Source organism: Zonotrichia albicollis, chromosome 2 (genome assembly GCF_047830755.1).
Source record: "Zonotrichia albicollis isolate bZonAlb1 chromosome 2, bZonAlb1.hap1, whole genome shotgun sequence".
In the NCBI taxonomy this organism is placed as follows: Eukaryota; Metazoa; Chordata; class Aves; order Passeriformes; family Passerellidae; genus Zonotrichia; species Zonotrichia albicollis.
In genome coordinates, this window is record NC_133820.1 from 109,615,806 (window position 1) to 109,643,507 (window position 27,702).

At 40.0% G+C, this 27,702-nt stretch overlaps 1 protein-coding gene across 6 annotated transcripts in view; it reads left to right on the forward strand.

Moving 5' to 3' along the window:
• The first annotated feature begins 757 nt into the window (after positions 1–757).
• Positions 758–27,702, forward strand: part of SHROOM2 (shroom family member 2) — a 117,227-nt gene continuing 90,282 nt past the window's right edge. For 3 of the 6 annotated variants that reach the window (XM_074535995.1, XM_074535997.1, XM_074535996.1), the window contains exon 1: positions 758–1,115. In XM_074535995.1, coding sequence (XP_074392096.1) covers positions 897–1,115 — 219 coding nt within the window. In that variant the 5' untranslated portion in view covers positions 758–896. The remainder of the gene's footprint in view (positions 1,116–27,702) is intronic. The other 3 variants (XM_026793793.2, XM_014267405.3, XM_026793794.2) reach the window with 1 other exon arrangement.

Genomic DNA, 27,702 nt, shown 5'->3' on the forward strand with positions numbered 1-27,702 from the left:
CGCGGCCCGAAGCCCGCGGCCCCTCCCGCCCCACAGGTGGTGGAGGCAGGGCGGGCCGGGAGGGGCTGATAGAAGGCTCCTCCTTCCTTCGGCTCCCGCAGCGGCTGCCCCTGACCTGCCCCCCGCATTGCCCGGCTTCCCCTCCCCGAACCCCGCGGCGAGACGGGAAGAGCCGGCAAGAGCCGGCCCCCTCTGCGCTCCCAGCCCCGGCCCCCCGCCGCCTGGCACGGCGGAGGCGGGGCGTCCCTGCCCGGGGGGCGGCCGCAGCCGCCGGCTGCCCTTTCACCCCGCCCTCCACCTGCTCGCCGCTTTTGTTTGGGAACGGGGGCGGAGGGGAGGCGCGGTCGCCCCTGCGTGTGGTGGGGTGACCCGGGTACGGCCCCAGCCCCAGGGCGACTCGGGGCTCACGGACCTTCTCGCCGCCGCCTTTGTCTGGCGGCCGGCCCGGGGCTGCTGCCCTCTCCCCCCCTCCTCCTCCTCGGCCGGGGGATCGCGCTGCGGGGCTGCCGCTCTCCGGGAGGGGCGAGCGGCTGCCCCGCTGGTGAAACGCGGCTTTCGTCCTCTTTCCGAGGCGAAGGGGAGGCGGGGGCGCCTCTCTCCGCCGCGCTCCTCCCAGCACCCCGCGTTGCTCGGCGGCTTTTGCCCCGCCGCCAAGTTGCCACAAGTTGGTGCCGCCCCCCCGCCGCCGGGCTCCGGCCTCGGCGTGAGACAATACCGCGGGCTGCGGGGGAGGAGGAAGGGGAGGGGGCGGGCGGAGCAGCCCTCTCTCGCCGCCGATGGGGCCGGGCCGGCCGGCGCTGCGGGGCGGGTAGGTGGCTCCGCGGGCGGCCGCCGGCTGGCGCGCACCGGGGAGCGGCCGGCAGAGGCGAGCCAGCCCCGGCGGCGACGGGCGCTCCATGGAGGACGTGGGGCTGCGGGGTGGACGAGAGCGGCTGGCCGTCGGCGACCCTCTGCTCGGCGGCGGGCTGGTGGAACCGGGGCCCGTCATGGTGATGGTGGAGCAGCGGGCAGCTGAGGGCTACAAGCTGGTGGAGGTGCAGCTGACCGGCGGGGCTCCCTGGGGCTTCACGGTGAAGGGCGGACGGGAGCACGGGGAGCCCCTCATCATCACCAAGGTGAGCGGCGCCGGGGCGGGGGGAGGTGGGTCCGGCCGGCTCCATTTTGCCGTGCCCGCGGCGGTGACAGCCCGGCCGCAGCCCGGGGCGCAGGTACCGCGGGGCAGCGCGCCCGGCGCAGGTGCCGCCGGGCTGGGAGTGCTCTGGGCCCCACGGCCGCCGCCAGCGCCCGGGGAGCGGTACCGGAGCGTGCGGGGCTTATCCTGGCTGCTCTGGGGGCAACAGGTTGCTGGGCGCAGGCAGCGTGGCGGCTCCGAGCCGCGCGTACGCCCCAGAGAGAGAGCCGGCGCCGTCGTTGTGGGCGCTGGTAACTGGCTGGGGGACCCGAAACCCTCTGCTGGGCTGGTCCCTCCCTCTTTCCCTCCGGGCTCCTGGCGCAGGAGGGCATGGAGACTGAAACTCGCGGCTCCGAGGCTGTTCTATCCGCTGCCGTTGCACTTGCAAATTCTAAGTAATTAGGATAGCCTTTGTTTGTCCCTTCTTCTGTAAACAAAAAGGTCTTGTGGACAGTGATCAAATCCATGCACCGAAGCCGAGTAGAGGGACATGCTTGGGTATATATGCACTATCTGGTTGCCTTCTTTTTTTCTCTTTTGTGTTTTTTTATTTATTTTTTTCTTTTTTTTTCCTTGTCCTTTTATTCTTGCAGCTTTACTCTCAGTGTACTGGACACAAGTTAAAGAAATGCTTCACGTTTTTTAGAATATTTTTTTCATCTGGATGTGTTTTGACTTAAGAGCCCCCATTCTCAGTAATTGTTGGTTTTTGCAGTTAAGACAGCTTTCATGTTGCACAGTGAAAGCACATGAAAATAGATCCATATGTTGTAGTGAAAAAAAAGTCACATTAGCAAAGCACATTTTGCTCAAGATCTGTCAGAAAGTTATATATATGCTTTTGTCTCCAAGTCCTCCGGACTCTGCCTGTTCCCATTTTGAAAGTGCCAGAGAGTGTCAGAGGTCAACAAGTCCTGGTTTATCCGCAACAGAAATTTTACTAATCTTATTTTTCATCTGGTTTTGTTGTGAGTTTTCTAGTTGGTTCCCTTCTCCCACCTTTGAAACAACTGTGTTATGGACTTTCCCAGTGAGAACTTTTCAAACCATCTGTTTCTAGATCACTTCCCTAGTGCTGTTTTTCAAGGAACAACAGTCAGTGTCAGATGTATAGGCTGAAAAATGACTGCAGGAGTGTTGGCTGCTTACCACTGTCCTGAATTAGGGAACAGCAAAGCTGGGAGCATTTGAGAGAAGGAGAACAGAACTATTTTACTATGTGTGCACCAGCTATTAAGTTCCAATTCAAATAATTCCACCTTTCTGCTAATGGCTAATAAATGCTACATCTAAAGACTGATCAGTGATGCTTATTCATAATGTTACCTAGGTATTAAGTAATAGGCATAAGTATTTGTGGCATGGGGATGTGGCTGTGGTATGTGGAGAGAAGTGTCTGTGCCTGGGAACCTTTTAAACTGGGTAGTGTTGCAAGGGAATAATTAAGGAACCACACAGCTGTGCCTCTGTGTGGAAGAGCAATCTGGGTCCATCTGTACAGAGCTAGGAATAAGAGGTGAACCTGGATCCTTGGGTTTAAATTTTGGAATATATTTCTATTTGCCGTTGTTGGATACAGTGGTATAGAAATAGTTTTGAAACCAGGGACTGAAACTTGTGTGCCTAGGACTATGATTTTTTAGCTGCAAAATTTTCCATCTTGATTTGGCCCACCCGTCATGGTGTTTTGGTTTTTACTGTACTGCTTCTAGTGGTGGGAAGAATAATTTAAAAGAGAGTGGTTAAAGCAGCCCCTCCTTGCAGGAGATGTTAGGTTTGTCTCCTCTCAGCTGAAGAGAGCTCTGACCTTGTTACCCTGTTCCTGAGTGAGGATCACTGGGCTGCCAGGATGAGGAGATGCCATTTCACAGTGCTTCTCTCTGTGGCATGTGTCCTTCCTTCTCAGGGGACTGATGGCTGGTCAGTGGGAGGCCCAGGAAAAGCCAGTGGACTAAATCCTTCAGGATGGCTGTGGAAAACCTCCTGGGTTTGTGGATTGAATCTGTGCTTAAGCCTTAGCTGGCCATAAAGCTCTGTCTCACTCCAGTCCAGAGCATCTCTGGGGAAGTGAGGGTGGATGACGACAGCTGCCAACTCTTCGAGGAATGTGACAAGGTGTGAATGGAGTCTCAGATAGCAGCTGCTTAAGGGGGATTTCTAAAATTCTGCTTGTCTCTGCCCTTTTACAGTCTCAAAAGCAAGATCAGCCTTTGAAGAAAGTTGCACCTTTATGTAAATGCTGGGAAGTCTGTGTTTGTAAATATTTGCCACTTTATTTAGCATATATGGCACAACTGCCAGAGAAGTAGCACCAAAAAATATTGTGATTGAAAAGTTCATGAGTAAATACATGGTGTTCAGCACTTTCTCTGTAATACACTTCTTCACTTCTCTGATTGTGTGGCTATTTCACTTACTGATAGGAAGGGAAATTTTTTACTACTATCATGGGGAGAGTCTAGGGCAAATACTGGCAGCAACTACTATTTGGGAATATTTTAGAAATAACTTCAATTAAAACAATAGTGTCTTTTGATCCACCAAACTGCCAATAATCAGAAAAAGCAAGGCAAGCTAAAGAGCTGTATTTTATGCTGTATACAAAATGTGTTCAGCCTTGCCGGGGTGTAAGTGTGTGCTCAGCTGCTGGAGTTTTGTCCCTGCTCGTTGCAGCGGGGTTGCACTGGGTGACCTTTAAAGGTCCCTTCCAGCCCAAACCATTCCATGATTGATGCTGTGAGGGAGGGAAGTGCTTTGCCCCGGAGAGGTCAGTGCTCAGTCACACTGGTGGTGCCCAGCAGTGGGCCCAGCACTTTCAGGGTGAGCAGCTTTCCCCATTCACAATAGCTTTTCTTCCTGTACCTGACACAAGACTTGGATAAATAGTCCAGAAATAGAACCAGGTAGGCAGAGTATCAAGTTCACCTGCCAGGCACAAGCCTTTTTTTTTTTAGTTTTTTTTTCCTTGCCCTTTTTGTTATTGCAGCAATAGGTACAGAGAAAAATGGTGCATGATACAGCTTGTTCGATCTTTAAACAGCTGGTCGTCTAAAGCTTGCCCCACCCAAGTGCAAATGGTGTTGCTAATATTTAAGAAAAAAGTCTTTTAGCATTGTCACTGTGTTGCATACCACTATTTTTTAATGTCCCTTTAAAAAAATGCTTTACATTTTTTCTGATTTCTGCATGTGTGTGTGATAACATTCCAAAAAAATTGCCCAAAGGCAGCTTGTTCTTGCCTAATTTGACATCTTAAAAGAAAGGACTTGCTTTTTATGGCAGCATGCATATTTCAACAAAAGGTGAAATGAGAACTTAGAGGACAGTAATTAGAAGTCTCAGGAGCCTCAGTTTGTATTTTCCTCTTTTTTAAAGAAACAACATCTGAAGAGGGAGGTCTTATTGGAAATAATGAAAATAAAAAGTCAGAGAGCTCAAGAGTGAATCTCTTTAAAATCTCCCATAGCTGCATTATCTTGATTACTTTTACTTTAAAAGTGCTCTTATCTGAGATGCCCAACTTGCAGTGTCAATCATACTATTGATTGTGGGTGGTGGGTAGAAAGTTCCTCTTCCTGTGCTAACAATATCCTTAAGAACTCTGAAGTTGTTCTGCAGTCAGCTTTATCCATATCACATTAATAAATATGAGAACATTCTAGTTCATGCATTTCAAGAAAGATTGATGTATCATTTAAATTAATTTCTCTTTAGTATCAGCTTTACAAGAGCCTACAGCCATACCTCCTCAAGCTATGATCTCATTGCAGTCTAATCAAGGCTGAGCTTGGCTGGTATTTCAGCAAGATTTCCAAGTGAAACCTGGACTGTTGCAAGAAGTTTTGTTGTTGATTTAGTAGATAGAGTTCTTGTGTCCTGAATCAGTGCTGAATTCATGCCCTAGCTGGAGGTGCTGCCTTTTAAAAAGAAGTATCAGACTCCAAACTTTTATTTTTTTATTCCACTGCACTTTCCTAACGTGCTCCTGTCTGTGGTTAGGTGTGAATTGTAATTTTTTTAACCTAACAATCATTTAAATTGTAGAAAGAAATGCTTCTCTGTTAACCGGCTGCATGACTTCTCCATGCGACTTGTATTAATTTGTTGTGTCAGTAGTAAGTGATTACTGTTTTAGTTAGATAATTCTTTATTCTTTGGCCTTAAACACATAACTAAAAGCAATTACTTGCATCACCATACTGCAACAATATTTAGGGCGTAAAAGAGCTTTATTTGATGCTGTATACAAATTTATTTAGAAAAAAGACCTAATCAAACACAAATACCAGTTTCTTCCCCCAAGTTAGGTGTTTGAAGTGAGCTGCACTGTTGTAGACACTAACTATTCTTAAACTTGGCTGTGAAGTTTGATGTCCAGAACACCAGCATTTACTAGTAATCCTGTGAAATTCCTGACTGCTTCAACTTAAATGCAGCCATTTGTGTAAATAGCTGATTTATAAGTTCTTAGGAGGCATTGTACTGTGGCCAAGAAAGCATTCTAATCTAGGTCTCTGTATCCCAACAAATTTCATTCACTTCCTTCAGTTCTAGAAAGATAATACATGGAGGATTATTCATGCTGTTTTGTTTTCTATTCATTTTCTGTTGGTCATCAAACCCAAGTAGAATTACTGACCTGTATGTGTCAGAATTTTAATAAGTGTATTAGTGAACAATTTTGGAAGAATGTATCAGATCATGTTCTGTGTTTCTTTTGAAACGTTTATTCAGCTTCTTGTCTTGCAAGAGGGGCTTATGGTCTGAGTTGGATCTTTTTGTGTTGCTCAAATTGATAGTTGAGAAATACTAGGAAATGTGTTTAAAATGAATGTTTTAGGCTTGAAATAGTATAATGTAGCTATTTATATTTTTCCCCCTGCCAGATATGTTAAAAACTGGGCTTTTTTTTCAGTGCTATAGAAACTGTTCTGGGTGGTGCTTTCCTTGGAGGCTGGTTATTAGATCCCAGGTTTCTATTACTGGAAGAGAGCAGTTGGCTTGCTTTGATGCAGGAAGATCTTATTGCTTTTAATTTGGTAAGCTTGTTGATGAAGGGAATGGTCTCGATTTTAGTGCTTTAATGGCTTGTGAATGACCTCTTTAGTATGACTGGTAATTGACTGGCAGAATGGTGGAGCTCACCACCCTCATATGTGGTGTGGAGGTCTGAAGATTGGGTTTGCTGGATTTTTTTGGTTTTGGGGTTTTGGGGTTTTTTTTTTTTTTTTGTTTTGTTTTGGGTATTTTTGTTTGTTGGTTTGATTTGGGCTTTTTTTTGTTCTGGGTTTTTTGTGTGGGTTTGTTTTTTTGGTGATGTGTTTTGTTTTTGTGAGGGCGTTGACAGGGCTTTGAAATGGCACCAGTTTTGAAAGTTGCATTTAAAGTTATGTTGGATATTGCCACATGTGATCTAAAAGCTGTAAGAAGTTGAAATGAAATGATGGTTTAAAGGCTTGTGACTTCAGAAGTCTCAAGTCAGTTGCGTGAGGTGTTTAGCAGTCAAACAGGGTGAGTGTGGGGTTTAATGGTGTGAGCTTGCAGTGCTGAAATTGCAGTCTTTGTGCATTTCACACTACATTTCAGGGGAGAAATCTTCCAGAGGACTCGGAGTGCTCTGTTTAAAATCTGAACTAAGAAACTTTGTTACAACAAGTGAACTTCTAAGTTTTAGATGTACTGGTTGGTTCCAAATTGCTTTTTATCTCATCTGCATTTCCCTCTTTCAGCTACTTGGGCAAAAACTGTCAAATTTATCATGAGTTTTTAGTTTGAAAGAAAACACAAACAGAATCATTCATGTCTGTGGAGTCTGCCAGAAGAATTGTGTGTTTTGTGGGAATAGTTACTGCAAAAGGAGTGAGAGAGCTGAATTGACTGAATGTTTGGTCTGTTTAAAGGACAATTTAAACTTCTCTGGTTGTTAGTTCATACATATGTTAATGTGTGCTTTTCAGTATGAATTTTAGATGCTATCATAGACATCAGCGCGGAAATAAGAGATTTGCAAGACACCTCTAGTTGTTGCTTGCTGTTATCAGAGATTTGCCAGTAATGCAATTTATTATCTAGATATCCATCATGTTTATGGTTTTGTTTGTTTCTTTTTTAAGAGGAAAACCAATGTGGGTATGTGTGGTGTTTATGCATATGCTACATATGCTTTACTCAGTTACTCAATAGACTGTGCTTATTTTTATCTGCAGACCTTGATTCATTGTGTGTTCTCCTGTTTAATGAGTGTTCAAAGTATGGGAATGTGGAAAGAATAAGGTAAATGGGAATTGAAACGTGGCTGTGAATAGATTAGAGGAAACAACTGTTTGGTAGTAACAAAGCCACTATTTTATTATATGTGAACTTCTTTCTTCTTAAGAAAAGCTATTTGTATTTAGTCTTCCCAATGATTTGTGATGTATACATAGAATACCTAATATGTGTATATGGATCTAGTTCTGTGGGTCAGTTTGTCATAGAAGTTTGAGACAGGCCATAGATATTAAGATTTTTTTAGTTGCTGTGCATTTAAGAGTTACAGTGCATGCAGATTTTCACAGGTAAAGAAAAAATTAATGCAGTTATACTAAGACTTCATTTAATCTAGGAGGACTTGCATTCAGCTGTTTATTTTGAACCTATTTGGTATTGATGCCTCTCTATAAAACTTAAAATAATTCTGGACTTTTGGGTTTGGGCTTACTTTTAGTTTGGGGCTTTTTTTGAGGTGTGTGTGGGGTGGGTTGCTTATCTTTAAGGTAAGAAACAACCTTGGAAGCTTTCTAATTCCATGTAGCATAATATTTTCAGTTTCTTAAAGGTTATGCAGGAAGTATGCTATGCTCTCCTTATCCCTTCATACCCTCTCCAAGAATATTATCACTACTCTGGGGGGAATTATTGGGAGTTGTAATTTTTATACTACTTCTGACTTCACAGATATGGTCATATACAAGCAAGAGAGAATGTAAGGGTTTTGGAATGAGTAACTGAATGTTCTGTGTTTAAATGAATTCATTCAGTGACAGGAATAATCTACAAAGTTTTGAACTGGAATCAGTTTTCAAAAATCAACTTGATGGACTTGTGAATGTGTTTGTACCCTCTCTGTGTGTTTTGCCAAGCAGCAGACTTCTGCTGGTGTTCATCTGGGTTTAAGATGAATGTTTACTAAAAGGAGATAGTTTTGAAAGGCATTTTGTAGTATTTAAATTGGACAGGACTCAGGTGCTCTGAATTGCTTTCTGGAGATGCCTGCCCCTTGCTGTCAGCCGTGTGAGAAGCTGAGGAAACCCCTGATGCCTCAGCACATACCTGGATCTTCCATGGGTGCCTGTAGCAAGGTGAAATATTACTGAGCAAGATTGTCTCTGTATTTGCAGTGCTTGTGTGCCTATACCTAAAATATTTTTTAAGAGTTTATTTCTCTTTATTGTTTCTGAGCATAGCTTTTCATTTTGATTTATCAAGCTCATCAGGGGAGAGTTGTTACCTACCAAGGACAACATTGATGAACTTTGGAGAGAACTTCCTTCCTCTCTCCATAAATTAATATAGTATTAGTGTTTGGGCTCTGAATAATTCAGGGCATTTTTGGTAAGCACAAATCTCTTATTGCAGATAAGAGAATGGCATCTGCCACATAATTTTTTTTGAGTTTTTTTAGTGGCCTTCTGGTGTATCTGAAGGTCTTTGTGGTGTGCTGGACTCCCCCAGGCAGAAGGAGCCAACTTGCTGGTAGATGCTGGAAATGCAGGAAATTGCTGCTTTGAGAAACCAAATAGCTTTTGTCAGGTACACAATTCTTGGGTTGACTCTTAGAGTAGAAACAGATGGAGTTGAGTGTTTGGTGATAGAAAAGAGGTGGTTATTTCAAAGTCCTCCAAACCCTGATGAAATGCCAAAATCTACTGAAAGGTTTGAGCTGTTTAGTCAAAAGCTCAGTAATACTGGCACTTAGGGGAATGCCTCACATCCTGTACTTCTCCTACCTTACCCCTTATAGAAAGGAAGACTTCCCCTCTGCCACCAGCCCTGCTTTCTCTCCATGTAAATCTGTCCATTTCTAAATTGTTAGGTTATTTGAAATGTTTAAATTCCTCTTACTTGCTTAGAAATATCTATTAACTGATATATGAGCTAGGAAACACATTATCACATTTCTTAGATACAGATTTTCTGAAGAACTGTACTTAATAATGAGGATTTTTTTTTTAGAGAGGTAGAACGGCCTGTTTTTCAAGGTGGTACAAAAAAGCGTGGGACAAATCTTAGTGTCTGAAAGCTAGAAATGGGTAACATAGTTGGGAAATCTGCTTCAGTGTTGAGAGGCTGTATCCCTTTGGATAGCAAGTAACAGTGTAGGTTCATCCATTCTTGCAGTCATTTCTCTGCCTGAGTGACCTTTCAGAAGGAACATGGATCATGATCGAGGGTCTTCTTGCTGTTGTGATTGTAGGTGGCTTTATTGGATCTTTTCTTTGCTGTTTTGTCAGTCATGTTTATAAGTTTTAGATCATTTCTGTACTCACTGTACAGAAAATACTCTAGAATTGAGCTGTGCATTTGTGTAATCTAAAACAACTGGATATTTAATGTTTTGGTAATAGCAGAGAGGCATCTCTGAGCAGTTTGGCAGAGAGTCTAAGAATGCTTTTGCTGATGTGTGAAGGTGAATTCAGTTTGATTTTGTGGAAACTGCAGCATAACCTACTGAAACTTAAGTTTTTTTTAATAATGGAAATGCACGAACTTCATTAGAAGTTGTGCTTTGAGTGTTTGGATTTTTTTTTTTTTTAATGAAAGAAGATCCATGTGAAACTTACTTGCAGAAATATCCACAGCCTTTTAAAATGGCCATACTTTTTAATTTTAGAGTAACAAGTTCTTCATCCTCAGTCCTCCTAGAATATTCTCTTCGTTATGGACTTGCAGTCAAGTCTGGATAGCTGAAGGAGGGAGAGATCTGTCAATGGGGAGCATGCAAGTACAGTAAATTTGTTCAGAAGTGATGCACAGGTAGCTACTACTGTACTCAAAATTGCAGTTTCAGTACTTTTCCTCTTCAGTAAAATATGCTTATTCTCAAAAAACCTTCACAAAGCTATACAAACAGATTATTTTGGGTTTTTTTCCTCTCTCTTGAGATAAAACATTCTTTGCTACACAGTTGCTTTGAAGACTTCCACATAAATTATGAAATAAAGCAGTGTCTCCCAGTTTCCCAAATACATATAAACTAGTCAGCATTCTTTAGGAAATAAGCTTCTGATTTGGTTCAGTGAACACTGTTTGGGAATGGCAATACTTTATTTGGAAGCTGTGTATTTTTCATTAAAATACTCTAGTATTTTAGGATAGTATCATAGAAACATGATTTAATGACAAAGGAAGTGAAGTGCTTCCTGCACAGTGTCAGTTAGTCATCAGTGTGTTAATTTTCTTAAACAAATTACATGCAAAAATGAGCTTGTGGGTGTTTAGCTGGCTGATATCTGATGTAGTGAATTAGACAACTCCTGATGAGTATTTGGATTCTGGATAATGCAATAATTACAGTATTGCAAATTTTTTTCTTTTCTTTGCAAATACATATTTTGTTGACCCAAAAGAACGCAGAACATTAGATTTTCAGCAGAAACATTTGCAGGTTTTTTTAATGGAATAGCAAAACATCCATTTCACAGCCATTCATTCAAGTAAAAGAAAGATACAAACATGCTGTGTTGACATAAAGTAGTGTTTTATTGGGTGTTTATATGTGGAAAGAATTTTAGGATAGCGGGGAAAACTTGAAGCTTCATGTGTCTGTTAAACATAATTATTGTTTTGAATAGTTAACTCAAGACTTAAGAGAACTGTATACTTTAAAAAACAGCTTTTATAAACAGTTTCTAATCTTTTTTTTACAGAACTGTTTTGGTCAAGTGCCTTTATTTCCAAATAGAAAGGCTCCTGTAAAATTAAAAAATCAGTGTCTTGTGCTGTGGCTGGGAGATGAATTCTCTTACTTGCAACTCTCATGTCATAATGCTTCTCCTAAATTTCAAAAAATTGATAGAACACAACTTATAAGTTCTGAGATGATTTTTTCCCTTTTAAATTATATATGCTTAGTATGTATAGGACCTTTTGTACTTCTTATTATTTTTCCTTTATCCTGTTTCATAAAAGGTAACATCAAAAAATTTGCTCCCCTACTTATAAAATGGAAACTCCTGTGATATATTAGTAAAATAAATTTTTTCCTACACTTTTTACCTTCTGACAACTTGATGTTTTTCCTGACTGCTGTGCAAGATAGCTATCAGGAGCAGGGAGTAGGGCCGTGCCTTTTCTGACACCTTGGAGACCTGAGGAGTTTCTGTAATTACTCAGTCTCTTGTTAGGGAGGGGTGCAAGACAAGTCTTTTGTTGCTCAACTGAATGTCTTCTGTCTGATTCAGGAAATCATCATCTTAACAAATGCTGTAGCTGTGACCTGTTATGTCAAAGATGCCAGTGATCAGAATGTGCAAGTTGTGGCTCTTGGGTGGTTGGTTGCTCCCTTGAAGCCAGTAAAGGGTCTGAGTTGGCAAAGCTTCATCACAGAGCCCTGTCAGAAGCAAAGAACTGGAAATTTACTGCATTGAAAATCGGGAGATCTTGTAAATTAATTACCTCTTTTGCCATGGGTTGCTTGTGTACCTCTGTGGAATTGTCTGCTTTGCCTCTGGTGATGAATGGAACTAATGCAATTTCACAGAAGTCTTGTTTCTCATGAAACAGACATGGTGCAGAAGGGCTGAAATATTACAGTGACGAAGACCTAGAACACAGATATTTGAAAACCTTTGGGGTACAGATTTGTGTCAGAAGGCTACAGCTAGGTGATTCTGTTCATTTTTCTTCACAGCAGACACAAGCACAAAGTACTGTTTTATCTGCAATGTTCATCATAAGTAATGTACCAAAGTGTACAGTTAGATCTGTGTTTACAAAATTAAACCCAAATTTAGCCAAAATGCACAGATAATTTTGGTGCTTCAAGAAAGTAGAAGAGATGAATGGAGTGAGGTAAGTCAGCACCTGAGTGCAAGGCAAAAAAAACCCCTGTGTGGATTACTTATATAGTAGGTCAACCAGCCATTTGGAACAATTGTTGATAATAAAACTTGATGAGGAAATTTTTGTAGTCAAAACGCGTCCTTGCTGGTCACTTGAATTTTCTTCAATATTAGGTGCTTATCACGCGCTTGCTGCTCTGTAATAGAAAGATACTGCCTGTGATGGAAATTGATGATTTCATCAGTTGTCTATGGTGATGGCACAAGAAGTTTCAGCAGAATGAGGGGAGCATGTGCATGTTTTCTTCTAGCTGCAGACAAAATGAAGTTTAGTTTGTCTGCACATTACTAGCAGTAATTGGAGGCTACTGTCTGTGTTGTGTCAATTGGTGCCATCACCCTGCATTTCAGCCTAAAGGTGTTGGGCTAGTGTAGGCTCCACCTTAAATCCACTGCTGCAAACATCGAGTCTTTAGCAACCTGGTTTATTTTGCTGAAAGCTGACTGGGGAAATGTTGCATGAGCAATTTAATTAACTGATTAGAGGGAGTGGAGATGAGCAGCAGGGAGTGGCAATATGATGGTATACAGTCACATGCTGTGCAGTGACTAGCAGACTTTAGTCCAGCTGACTTCCAGTGAAAATGAAATTCAAGTACCAAAATAATTTTGAAAATAATTATCTCCTGTTTCCTAACTTTTGATTTTTCATTAACAAGCAGTCTGAATCTAAAATGTGTTCACCTCTCTTCTGAGGACAGAATGGGCATAGCAATTATTAATATCAGAGTAAAAAGAAAACTATTTTGCCTGTTTTTATTTTTGACTACCAAAAAATACTTGACACTTAGCTATCTAGGGGAGCATGTTTGCTAAATCAGCACTAAAGTAAGTCATGACATATTATAGCTGGGTCTGCATCTCTTATAGGAACTTCTTTGCCTAACACTTTGGAATTTTCTGGTCCATCTGATTGATGCTGGCTGCAGTTTTTTATGGCTAAGTTTTCTTCTGAATTTGGAGAAATTTCTATGAAGTTTTTTGGGCCTCTTGTTTTGATACTAAAGAAAATTGGTTTTATACCTTACAGTACCATGCTGCTAGTAATTACTGCTTTAAAAAATGTTTTTGAACTTTGCACTGAATATTTTTTTATTTTTCTGATTTGTTTAAATCTGTTGACTCTGGATGCCCCATCTCTGGGAGTGTTCAAGGCTATGTTGGGTGGGTCTTTGAGCAATGTGATCTAATGAAAGGTGTCCCTGCCCATGGCCAGGGTTTTGGAACTAGATGATCTTTAAGATCTCTTCCAAACCAAACCATTCTGTGATTCTACTTGTCCATTAAATTTAGCATTAGCATGTTATTCTGCATGGTTGTAAGGAATCTGGGCTAGGGTTGTGTGTATGTAACAGAAGTCTGAAATCATTTTACAGAGTGATTTAGTCTTTGCATTTTATATATTTGTAATAGTTTTGGGTTTTTTTTTTTTTTTGCTTTTACTTGTTGTTTTTTTAAGAAAAGGCAAAAGAAAACGGGTGTCCTCATGATGTCTATGTAATTTTATCAGCAGAACTGCATTTTCCAAACTAGTTTTCCTGTGGGACTCAGCATGAGAAGGTGACTGGGGTACCTTGTGCAGTGGGTTTAGGTGTCTCCTTTGCCATAGGAATGTTTGGATTCAGGAACCTGGTCTCCAGGTTCTGGAGGGGATGTTTGTAATTTCTTCTTCTTTCTGGCGCTTGGGCTCAGACTTCTCTGAATTTCCTTTAACCCATTTCAGTGTTATCTCTTCTTACCTAAAGGTCTTTTTCCCTTGTCATTCTCTACATGAGTGATTCTGAATTCCATTAAATAGCCAACATTTTCTTTCTTTACCTGCTTCTTTCACTATGCTGTTTCATTACCTAGCTCCAAAGCTTGTTCTGCCTTTAAAGGCCAAAGCCTACAAAATGTGAAGGACCTTTTCTCAGGACTTGCAGTTGATTGAGACTTCTAATAGCTGGGCACTTTCAAAGGTGAAGAGACACAAGGCTTGGCATTGTGGATGCTGTCTGATTACTTCTTCCCCTGAGGCAGGTCACTAGAGTATTTCAAATGTAGTGGCCAGTTTTACTTCTTAACATAAAGATTTCTTTTCATAATTTTATTTCTTCATTTGTTTCTTGGAACTGGATGAACCATTTCAGTTCGAATGTAAGAAAAATCAGTGTTTGAATCTTACATGTACAGTGGAGAGTTTTTACCTAACTAATTGAACTATGGCAAATTCATCAACCACTGAAAGAAAATATGGTCTCATAATGGAAGCACTGAACAACTTTGATTAGTGAAGTGGTTAATACCACCTGTGGTTAATTACTGAAGTGGACCTTGGAGTAAGATGAGGACACAAGATGATTTTTGTAAAACCATGGCTTAGATACTACTTCATTGGAGAGGTGTTATATGTAAATAAGAGCAACAAAATGATGTCTGTATTTTCTGTACCATAAATTTATATACAAATGAATAGGAACTCAAGAGCTTGCAGGAAGAACTGTGACTTTTATGTTTTTGTAGTTGTATTTGAAGTTAATCAGTCTGGTTTTTTTAATTCAAAGCCAGAGTACACATAACAAACTGTGACCTGAAAAAGTATCCTGTGAATTTTGGTATGCAAGAGAGCACATTGTTTTTTCTCTATCTCTGTGAGTCATGCAGCTAAAACATCTCTTCCAGCTTTAGTTTTGAGGACAAAAGTGAGTAGCAAGGTTAGAGGATGTTTTGTAGTGTTGGATGATAGTTGTCCACGTGCTGATTAAATTTTAGTAAAGCACTACAAAAATGCATCTCCTTTGTGAGATATTGTGAGAGTTATTTCCCTTTCTGGTTAGGCTGTGAGTTGAGGCAGAAGGATCATGACTAGGAGTAGTTAAGCATTTTAAACAGCAGAGCTAACTTTAATGTACAGTGTCAGAAAAGGAATTTTCCATTCTTCAGTACCTTATGCAAAGCTTGCAGTTTTGGAAGGAAAGCAGGAACACCTTATGACCCCCAGCATATTTGGGTGATTGGTTTTGAGGTTTTTTGTTTTAAAAAAGTGACAGTTCAAATGCATTTTGTTCTTATTTGATTTATGTTCACAGATCCATTTCCTGAACTGACTAAAAATCTGATAATGGATGCCAGTTTCTTGAAAGGTTTCAAAGTTACATATTAAAATTAAATTTTGAAGTTCATAACCTTTGCCTACTGAATGCTGAAGCTCGTTCTCAAAGGAATGGGAAAAAACCCAAACCTGTAAGCTGTTACCTCAGTTATTGCACCTCAGTAATGCAGTGCAGGTTGTGCACATGAGATGGGGACTTCCCCCCCAAGGCAAGAAGGGACCAAGGTTTTAATGTGAAGTTGATGATGCAGTGGCAGTAAAAGAAGGGATAGTGCAGGGGTTTGGGTGTTACAGCCAAGGTTGCAGTCGCCATAAATTGGCAGGTTTTTAATCCTGGTGCTGACAATTGACACAAGCTTCCAGTTTATTAAAAGTATGTTGAAAATCTAGTATGGTGCTGGAAAACAGCCAAAGTTCCTTAAAAACTGACAAAGTGTATTTTACTCAAGGAAATTGAAATACAGACCAAAATTCAATGGATATTTAATATTAAGAAACTTGAAGACTTGGCCATGTTTGAAATAATAGTAATAGTTTTTTCTACCCTTTAAGCAGTATGTCTTGGAACTTTGTTCTTATGTTTACTCTTGCTTGGTGGCTTGTTGTTGGGGTTTTTTTGGGATTTTTTGTTTGTTTGTTTGTTTAATTTTTTTTGGTTTTTTAAAAGATACTTGCTCAATGTGAAAGAAATTATTGGCTCAGTGTCAGTGTACCTGGAAGAAGGTAGATCAGAAATAAAGCTGGACTGTGAACTGATGGACCTTTTTAATATGTTGTCCATTCAGAGTTTCTGAAGAAACAGAAAACTACATTGGGATTCAAAACCAAAAGGCTCGAGTTGCATGGTGGCAGAGTAAATTCTGTTAAATCATAGGATCTGTAATCTGTCAAGTTGTCAAAGGGCAACTGAGCAATGAAAATTTTGACTGATCCCAAGTCTTACTTTTACTTCAAGTATTGAAGTACAGGAGAAACAATGAGTTTTGTTTTGTATTGCATTCTGTTTGCAGGATACTCACATGAAAATATGTGGCTTTGTTGATATTTAAACACAGCTTTGAATCCCTGTTTTTCATGATCATAAGATTGTTTATATAAGATAGGAGATCAGGTCCTTCTCTGAAATAGTACAGTATTTTCATTTATCATGTGAACTCCAGATGACTTCTGAGATTATAGAGGATGATGTTGGAATTTCTTTATATTTTATTGCCCCCCCTTTCTTTTTAAGAACTTAGCTATAGCTTCAATAGCTCTGGAAAAAAATCACTGAGATTAGTTAGATGCAAGGTATAATTAAATTATTATGCTTAATGTCATATCTCTGTAGTTTTGAATAATGTATTATTTCCTGCTCTTCTTGGTGATTCTTAGTCTTATGGTCAGTGTCATAGTAGTGTTGGGAGGTAAAGCTCTCTTTGGACATCTCTGTGGTGTAGAAAAATTCTTAAAATTATCCATTCTCTTCACAAGAACCACCTTGGCAGTAAAAAAAACTCCTTAAAATCTTTAGGGTTGAAACCAAAATTGCATTTAATTTTTAATTTGCATTTCCTACTTTTCTCATTACTATACATTGTTTTTAATTCCTTCTCATAGAGTTTGAAGCAGCGTGTCTGGTGATGTGTAAATGTATTTGGATCATAACGTGTTTTTAATGAAAACAAAAGATTGAACAACCTGTTCTAGCGGAAGGTATCTGAGCCCGTGGCGGGGGGGGAACTCGCTCTTCCAACCCAAACTATTCTGTGATGTGCTGTGCACTAGCTAGGAACATGCTTACAAGTTCTTTAGTGCTAAGGGTATAACAAACCTGAGTGCCTATTTCTTCCAGGATACTCCTCTTGCTTGCGGTTGCTTTTGGGTGGAGACCTGAGGGTGTGCAGCAGCACTGCAGGTAATGATATGAGATGACAATAGCAGCAGCTTGTGGTTATCTCTGTGGCTGGATCAGTTTTGTGCTCACAATTCTCCCAAGGAAACCTTCCCGTGGGCTGCTGTGTCACACTGGAGCTCTGGTGTAACCTGGCTGGGGCCAGCCTATGACTCCCTGAGCGTGGGATTTGTATCAGGGCATAGTTTCTGGTTCCTTGGTAGTTTCAGAGGGAAAGATCTGCAGGAAATAAATGTGGCTAATAGATTTGCAGATGTGATGAGATCTTAACATGCAGGTCATGAACAATAATGATGTATTGGCTGCCCCACTGATGAGGAAAACATCTTGGTTTTGCCAATCAAAGATTTCCATTAAGGGCTAGACATATTTTTTTCCTGATTTGTGGCAGTCTCTGTGTAATGATTGCTGCAGAAACATCTCTGTGTATTCTCAGAGAGCAGATCCTAATTTGTTCCACATTTAAAATTTCATACATTTACAGACAACCAGTATTCTCAGGTCTTAAAGAACATACTCTGGTAGTTCACAGAGTGAAAAAGTAGTTATAGGGTCCTTCTGGAAAAGTTAGGAGACCAGTAATTTCAGTTGAAGATATGTTGCCTAGGAAGATTTCTGTTCATTTTATTTAGGTATACATTTAGGGATTCACTGCAAGCAAGAGGAAAACTTGTGAATTATTTTTATTTAGTTATTAGTTCATGTAATTTTGTTTTGCCACAACTTGACGTTGGTATTCTGAGATTTTGCAAAACCTGAGTGTTTGTCAGCTTTATTTAGGGATTGGAGTTACAATTTCCTCATGAAGCTTTAAAATTCCCAGCTGAAATTCTTCTGTTCCATAAATGGTAACTGTTGGACTGGTAGAGTCTGTCTGTGATGAGCCTCTGTCAGTATGTGCTGACAAAATGGTGATTTATCGACTGTCCAGTCCAAACCAGAGAGCCTGATAAGTTAGCAGTACTTTCCAGTCAGTAATATTTCCTTTTTATTTTTGATAAATAGCAATACACATTTGTATCAATTAATTTCTATTTGTATCAATTAAAAGTCTCTGTTTGACTCTAGGTTGTAAGTACACTCAAAATACTCTTAGTATTTATTTTATACTCTTAGTGCTCCACATACAATCTTGCCATGAATATCTCAGGCTAATTGGTACCACACAGTTTAAGGATTTTTTTAATATGTTGCCCATAATATATTCCCGTCATCATTCACTGTTTTGTCTTGTCTTCAGAGTTAGACCTCTATTGTTTTTGTGGCTCCTTCATTTGGGATTGCCATCCTATGAATATCTGTTCTATTAATGCAGTCTTCCAGTAATGTTTTTCCAAATCTGTTTAGTCCTGAAAACAACATCTGTTGCTCTTGACTATCATCAGGTTGCTTAGAGACATCATGACCTTATACCTCTTTCTGAAAACACCTTACCTGTAATTGTTGACAGCATCCTCTACTTTTAAATCAAAAAATAATTACTTTTTGTTCTTCTTGACTTGCTAACATGCATTTTGTAGTAGCTGCTGTATAGCCAGCTTAATGTCCTCTGTGTTACAGATTGATTTCCTCCATCTTCCTCCTTAGCATTGTGAGACAGGGATATTGTCTGGGTGGGCACATCTCCTGTATCTAGGAGCATGAGGACAGCTGTACTGATAGGGACAAAGTCTACTGCACCTAATTTCCTGTTTGTGGAAGTAGCAAAGGAATAGTTCAGTAATAATAACCGAGGAATGCTTCTAAGAAGCAGAAGTATATTGTAATTTTAAAATTATATTATTTCCCTTTCTTTCACTTTTGATACAGTTTTTTAGTAGAAAGGTAGGGATGTCTGAATTGTTTGTGTTTAAGTTAATTAGCAAATTCATGGCAGGACACTTTTATATAATTTTTTTTAAACTCACTGTATTTTTGAACTTTTGCCTTCCTTGGTAGCTACTGGCAACATTTCCTATCTGCTTTTAAGAAAAAAAATGATGATATTTTACACAGCCAACTATAGCTGGCTTTGTTATAAATCTGAGAAATAACTCTCAATTTTGTTTTGGATTCAAAATGTGTGTTACAGTCTATTATATAATAATTCTTCTTGCTGCATCTTTTCTGAGCTCAAGTCTGTCCTGATTAAATTCTCTTTGTGAAGATTTTGGGTCAGTATCTCTGACTAGCCTGTTCTGTGCTCTTATGTTCTAAATTGTGCCGGATCCTAGTTTGGGTGGGATTACATGAAACTTTCTGTTTACAATAACATAAGGAATTCAATGACACAGGACCATCATGTGACTGAAAGAGAGCAAGCTATTCCCTTTCTGGTCATTCCAGATGTTTTATTTACTTGTTTGGTGGTGACCACTGAAGTGCTGTGTTCAGAGCACAGCAGACAGAGCGTGGTGCAAGTGATGATCTCTGGCATGGCCAGAGAGCCTTGCCTTGGGTGGTATTTGTTGTGTGTGGGTGTGTGTGGAGTTCTGTGTGTCTGTTCCCTTATCTACAGTGACTTTAGGCAATTCAGTCATCATTGCATGGCTCTTTGCAGCCAGTGCAGCTTTGACTAAGCCAGGTAGTCTTACATCACTGGCAAACTTTGTTCATCCTCTTGCAGATCAGTTGGAAAAAAAATTCCTGACAACAACATGACCAAAACTCCTAAAACCAGAAATACTGAACAGCACAGTCCATGGTGCAGATTCCAATGAAATGCTTTTGGTATCCTTTCAATATTGTGAAACTGGTGGCCGTTTTATTTCTATCCCTTGTTTTTTCCTGACTGGGCTTTTAGAGAGTTATTTTTAATGCTATGACAGCATAGTTTCTTGTACAAGTTTTGTTAAGAAACACCATCAAAAAAGTAAGAAACTCTCTCTGGGGAGAAAGAATTATCTGTACAATATACTGTACTTCTTTTCTGTTGAGTTGCAAATAATGTGACTCAACTACGAGACAGAAGCCTGCAGAAATCACCTTTTGCTGTTGCCTCCTGTGTTTTACTAATGCCATGTCTTCTGTTGTGTGTAAATTGGTTGAAACCAGTAGTTCTGGGCTTGCCTTCATTTTCTCTGCACTTTTTGTGGGGCTACTGTAGACATTAATATATTGATTTCATTTTGTGAGCTAGCAAGGTTGTTTTAAATGAGGGGTCAACTCTGCAGTAGGAATTACTTTAAAACATAGCCTTGTCTTGATTTTTTTGAAGGTTGTGGTCAGATTTTTTTCCTCCCTCTTGCTTTTGCATCAGTGTGACTGTTCTACTGATTCTCCATTTTGTAAGAAATTATTCTGGTATATGGGAATTTCTGGGTTTGTCACTAAAACTTTTTTCCTTTAAAGTTCTACAGAATGCTCTACTTAACTGTTAGTGGCAATGCAGCATCTTGCTGTGTGTTTATTGCACATAAATTGTTACTCAGGATCTGTAGAGACTGTGAATGCAGATCTAAATTATTTATTTTGACTTCTCCAATCAAATACTGAGGCTCCCTTCTTCATCTCCAAAATTCTCTAGTTCATTTCTTGACATGTGTTAGAATAGCAGCATTGTGACTTTAAGGGAGGAGGAAAGACTGTATACAAAATGAAGTTACATGACCCTGATGATTTTAGAGAGTGACCTGAAATAAAACCTGTCTTGCAGTGTGAGCAATGGGTTTATGCTCAGAGATGCCTGACCAAAAGCAAATTTTACAAGCAGCTGTATTTTCATTCTGTCAGTGCTCCTGTACCTTGTTTATAAGTCATAAGCCTAATCCATTTTATGATCAGGGATACTTACCAGCACAATTTGAGCATTACTTCAGTGTTTGGGGCTTTTGTGTGTGTGTAGTCTTATGAAATAACAGAGCATAGCCTGGTTTTTGTTTTTATAAATTATTAAGTATTCTTTATTACTTAATTGGATAATTGACTTTGTCTTTCTAGGATGAAGCTGTTTCTCAGTAAGATAGTCCTATTTGTTAGACTCCTGTCCAACCAGTCCTGGATTTGTTGGACAGTCCTGTCCTAAAAGCTTTTTCAGAATGTATTCTGACTCTGAGGCTTGACATTTGATAATTGCTGGGCCCAAACCCACTTGCATGTATTGATAATGCTTTCTGTGTTTCTTCAGTATGTTCAGTTTCTCTCTGTGGTATCAAATTGCCTGGCTGTATTTGTTTTCTTTCATTTCTCCAAGTGCTTGGACAACATAATTCACTTATCTGGCATTGACTGGGTAGGAACATCATTTGCTTTTCTCAGGCACAAGGAAGCAGCATCTCTTTTATTCTGCCTTAAAGCCAGAGTTACAATGTTGCTTCCCTTGTTTAAAGAAGGGTTGTGAGCTCTGAGTGAGCCTTTTGAAATGACAAGTCTTTGCATAATTATGGAGTTTTTTTCAAGGCATCTTGTGCCAAAATAGAGATTATTGGGAAAAAAGGGCATGTAAGGTTATGTTGTGAACTAGATATTACCTGGGCGCCTGGATTCTGTTTCAGGATTTGTTAAAGGCCCCCACTTCTTTCTTCGAATCTCATTTCGGCTAAAGAAACTTCTGTGCAAGATTCAGGCATTCTTTGTAATCTCCTTTTTCTGTTATTTTGTCACACCCTTGTTCACTTCCATGAACTCAGCTGTGCTTAGGAGAAAATATCATTGCTCCCAGCCTACTGTGTGGGCTGGCTGGTTGGAGAATACAGCAGACTGGCACCTTAGCTGAGCTTTGGCTTGATTTACTGTAAATGAGCTAATTAACCATGAGGTGCCCTGTTTGTCTGTAGGGAAGCTACATGTGGGTGTGACGGAGTTGCTTACAGTTTTCTGTTTCTGTCCATTGATTTTTTTGTAGTTAGATATAAGGAGGTAATAGTTGTGAAACAAAACTTGAAATAAAATGCAGAGAAATTGGCAGAACAACTATTTTGTGAAGTGTTCAACTTGTGCTCAGCATTTCTGGATGTTTTCAAAATATAATACTAGCTCAGATTTTTGTGTTAATAACTGAGAACTGTGATTTGCTCTGGAGAGTCTTAATAAAGATTAATTGATGGCAGATCTGTGCTTTTTAACTCTTTCATGCAGAGAGACTTAACAAGCTAAGTATTCTGGTACTTTTGATGAAAGACAAGAGCAGCAGTTTATTATTGCTATGGTTGAGGTAAATTGAGCTGTCTTAAGCATGTCATTACAAACCCACTATCTTTTGGTATTTGATTTTTTCTTCTCCTATTTGAAAGACAGAAAGTTCTTGCAAAGTTTTTTCTAATTGCAGGACTTCTCTTTTGTAACTGTAGAATGGGACAAGCATTTAAAATCTCATACTAGCAATATTTGCATATCAGTCTGTTCGTTAAAAGACAGAAATTTGCTTTCCAGCCTTATCATTTACTATTTTGTACCATATGTAGCCAATTAAAAAAACAAGGTAAGAAAATATTGTTTGCTTTTTTTTCTATATAAATAAATGGAAGTGAGCATAATAGCAGCCAAAGGAAACATTCCTCTGTGATTGCAGCAAGGTTTGTTCAAAATAATAGGGTTTGTATTTTGTAAATGTTTGGTTTGCCTCTGATGTTTAAAGTTTTAGGCTCTTTAATGTATGTGGGTGCATACCAGGCTAAGTGTAAAATTTCAAAACCCATTGGTGGAAGTCTTGTAACACAGGACCACCTGCTGTGTTTGCTGGGCTGTTTCAATTGCTCTGTTATGCAATTTCTTCTGTTGCAAGTTGAGGAAAACTGAGGAGGCCACTGGGTTAAAGTATTACTTGGCCTGAAGTGTTTATGCTGGTCACCATTTTCCTCATCTGGGAACAAAAAGTTTTAAGTTTTCTGGATCTGCAGAATGATGGATCCTTCTTTATGTGCATCCAACCAGCTGGTGTTTTGTGTGTATTTATTCTCAGGTTTTTACACTGAAGTAGCTGTCAAGGCTGTGTGTGAAGCTGCCACTCTAGTCATAGCTGGTTAGTGAAAATTGTTAAGAATAGTAAATTCTTCAGGCTTTGTAAGTGTCTTTATGTAAGTATTCTTGCAGGAATAGTTGGCACTTGGTTTTGGGACTTCAGATAAACCGTGCAGGACTGTATGGTAAATGGTAATAATGATAGCCAAGAAGCATCTGAGTCAGCACAGGAGATGATTGAAAAATTCCTTTGTGTTGAGTGAGAAACTTTTGATCAAAAAACTTTTCTTTTACTGAGAGGACAGTACTGCTCACCATACCTCTCATTTCACATCAGCCTTGTGTACGTACCTGTGGAAGAAAATCAGATTTGTGAACGTAATCCCAATTATTTTTTTTTTCTCTGTAAGGTGTCTGTGACTGGTGACTAGACCAAAGGTGTAGTCTAATGTGAACCTCCAGAGTTCATAAGCAAAATTGGGTCTTACCCTTTGTCCAGTCCTTCTGTGTAAAAGAAGGCCCCTCAGAGCTTTGTGAGCACTGATGCAGGATGGCTCATTGATGTCTGAGCCATTTAAAAGCTTCCTTCTAGCAGCATTTCAAACAACAGCTGCCTCTAGGAGCTGTTCTCCAGGCTAAGGTGGTGCCAGTGTGGGAGACACAGAAATTAGCCTATGGAACTGCTGTGTGCCCCCTTAGCCACAGTCAGTGCTGGGCAAATACTGTCAATTGATGAAATTTGCCCTTGCAAGATGTAGTGAGGAAATCATGCTTTAATACAACTTGGAGTACTGAGATAAATTACAGGCAATTGAATGCCATTTTAGAGGCAACTCAAATATGTTCTGCCACCTGGGTCTGTCACTTACCTTGTAAGGTCCCTGCTACAAAAGCCCCGTGCTGAGCACTTAGTAATGGAAAAGCAGTGGGTAAAGGGAGCCTAAAACCTGTTTGTAAGAAGTCATGTGGATGTTGACTGTTGAGAATACTTATAGGTTTAAAGGTCTTATTTTGTCCAACTCTGAGCTGGTTTTATATATAAAAAATGGTTGGAGAAAATCAATTTTGAATGAAAAAAATAACATCTAAATAAGAGGCATCTTCAGTTTCCACAAAGAAGGCATCTGTAGCTCATATTTTTTCACACTGAAAATAATGCTGTCTAGTTAGACTGTATTTCTTTTGCAACATTAGTCAGAAAATACTCTAGTGGCTAATGCTGTGGGTCAGTGCTAGGATGGGTGATTTAAAAGCCATTAGCTTGTGCATTCCTGGTTGTCTTTTCATAATTTTCATCACTCCTTATATTTAAAAATCTATCTGAAAATGGGTAACAAAGATGGAGATGATGTCCAGGTGGCAGAAATTGATGGGTTAATCTTTCACAGAGGTAATTTTAGTTTAGTTTTGTGGGGTTTTCTTTTCTTTTTTTCCCCATTTTTTTCTATCCAAGTGTTCTTATTCTTCAGCTCTTAGTTGTAGTCAGTCCATGTCCTTTCTACCCCAGCCCCCAACTCGACACTGAAACAGCTCAAGGTCAAGAATTTGGCTGTTAAAGGAAACTGTTTTGTTTTGCATTAAGATTAATGGAGCTTTAAACTAACTAGGAGAGAGGAATTGTTCTGCTGAAATTATTAAACACATCCACTCTTTTCAGCAGACACGTTTTTGTCCTCAGCAGTGCTGGAAATAAGTTTTTAACAGATTGCATGAGCAGTAAGATATTCAGTGCAAGTCTGTAATTCCATTTTTAAATGAAAGCTGAGACTGGATATGTGTAAATGTGGCAATCACAATTAAAACTCCAGTAAACCCTTGTCCCTAGTAGTGCTCAGTAGGAGATCATTCAGTTAGAAACAACCTAAAATTATAGTCCTATGCCTTTGTTCATGTCTGTGCTTTGTCTGATTGCTCTAACAACGATATGCTTGAAAAAGTGAACCACAGTCAGTATGATTTGATGGAAGCATGGAGAGAAAATGCAAGGAAGGGCTTCTGAGCCTTCCTTGTCTATTAAAAAGACGTAATGGTTCCCACCTTTTGCTCTAAACATCTTCAGGAATCCTTTTGGGAGCAATATGGCAGCTGCTTAAGTAATTCTGGAACAGGAAAATCTCAAAGTAAAAATCAAGCAGAGGTGTTTTGTCAGCAGCATATTTTTCATTTATATTAACTTCTGATGCTTTTCATTCCCCATCATCTTGGAGACACACCTTGGTAAGCATTCTGACTGGCTTGTACAAGCCTTGAGAAACATGACCAGCAGCCTTGCTCATGCCCTCTCTGTTTAGTTCCATGTGCAGTGTACAGTACTGGAGGTAAAATACGGTATTGCCAGTCTGTTCTGGCTCAACCCTGTAAAACTTTGGCTCACTACAACAGGCAATAGCTTGCTAGCCTTCCTGGTGAGTAGGAGTTCACTGCACGTGTGCTGACCACAGAAGCATCCCCTGTCATTTTTCACTGAGAGATTATGCAGTCCAGAGATGAAATGTTAATGTTTCAGCCACATACTTCCAAATTCTTGAGGATTTCTGTAGCCAGCTCACTTTCATTTATTGCTGGCTAAAGTGTTAACATCATCCACTGCTGTGCAGTACTTTAGAACTATAGTTACCCATTTTCATTTTCTCCCTTTAAGACAGGTGATAACCTTAGTGAGTATAAGGCAAAGACCGACAATTGGGGGTTTTTCCTGCACTGAAGTTTTCTAAAGAAAATAAATCAAATCTGAATTTGTACAGGAATGTTTGCCTTGCATTCCACACACTGAGTCAATTTATCTCAGGGGCTCTCTTTTTCCTCCTTCCCACCCTCTTTAAAGGCTTGGTGACTGGAAAAAAAGGGAGGGGTGTATGGTAGATTGTAAAAAGAGATTTTTGTAGCCACTGGTGCCAGGAATCATCAAGGAATGCTTAAGTAGTGCCTCTTGTGACAGCATCCAGTCTATTGGAAAAGCATCATGTGCCATCTGGCTTCGATTTTGACTTAATTAAATGCATGCAGCCGACTTTAAGAACTCGGCTAAGATTCAGCTGTCTTGACATTTTGTAAAGAGCTAAGATTTTGTTGGGGAAGCTGCAATAGTCACCTGATTTATGTTGTTTAGCTCCCTTTCAGTGTGGTCCATGCAGTTTGCTGATATTTGAGTGACAATTCTGTTTAAATAAACTCTTAAGACTTGCTGACTCTTGGAAGCCTTATTCAGTAGGGGTTTTCCACTCTAGATTCTGGGATTTTTCTTAGAACTGCAGTTATTGTGGAATTTTTTAATAGCGAAAGGAGTTTCTTAAGTTCAGCCAAGTCATTTGTCTGGGAAAAAGTCAAGCTGCTTTGTAAAAGTTTGGTTACTCCACCCAAAAACCCTATATCAATGGGATTTTACTTTTGTGTGGGGAAGGGGGTAGGAGCCCCATGTGTTCTTTGCTCTCAGCCAGTTATTCTTAATGCAGAGAATAGTGAGGAACTACTTTTACAGGCAGGCAAACCATCCTGCAGTCATGACAACCTGTCATTTTAATTACCTGTTGTTTCATCTTGCATCTTCAACAGCAGCTTACCTATGTGGATGAAGGATGTGGAAAAAAAGTGATGTAAAGTTCTACCCATGCAGTTGTAAATAAAACAGACACTTTTGTTGTTCTGAGCACTGGGTATCTTCGTTTTTGAGGTTTTATCACTTTGATCTTTAAAATATAGGGGAAAAAATCAAGGGAAAACAAATGCACATAAATAGTATCTTTATTTAGCATCTAGGTGATGTGGACAAAGACTCATTCAAATTGGCCTTTTCATTCTTATGTTGAGTTTTATCAAGTTGACTAGTAATAATGAACAAGTGTTAATTTAAAACAAGTCTTACACCATACTCCTAATACTCCCAAATGGTCAAGTGTTATCTTTTTCATCCAGCTATGAAGGATTACCCCATTTCTTCCCCCTTTTTAATCACTGCAAATGTTATATTCTTGGAAGGCCATTCAGGAAGAGGGAGTATTTTAATAGTTATATTTGTAGTATTATCTGGACTTTTTCTAGTTCTATATTGCAAGAAATGTTTTCGCTTTTTTATCTTTCTAGGTCTCTTATTTTTAGCAAGTTATCCTTGGCCCACTGCCACCCATTGTATGAGTGGAATTCTACAGTTCTCATTAGGAACATCAGCCTGCTCAGACCTCTTTAACTGATTCACTAAGTACAATATCCAGATCCCTCCTGCTGTGCCTTAGCAGCTGTGCTGCAGGCTTGGGTTGGACACACCCCCTGCCCCCCAGGCCTCCTAACCTGTGATAGGCACTCTGGCCTGCTTGCTGAAGAAAGAAGCTTTAGGAGCTGCTTAGCTTACTTCACATCTCCATTGCCCTGTACCCATTCATGTTTGAAATCAGGATTAATGAAAAATTAGCTGTTTTGACATCCTTGCTGATTGGTTCGCTATCTGTAGAATAAAAATACCATAATGAGATAGCTGTCAAATTTCCTCATGCAATGCTGCTAAATGTGTCTTAAACCTGCCCTTGGGAGGGAGCCCTGTTCCCAAGGGTGAGCAACCGCTGGACTTCTGCTT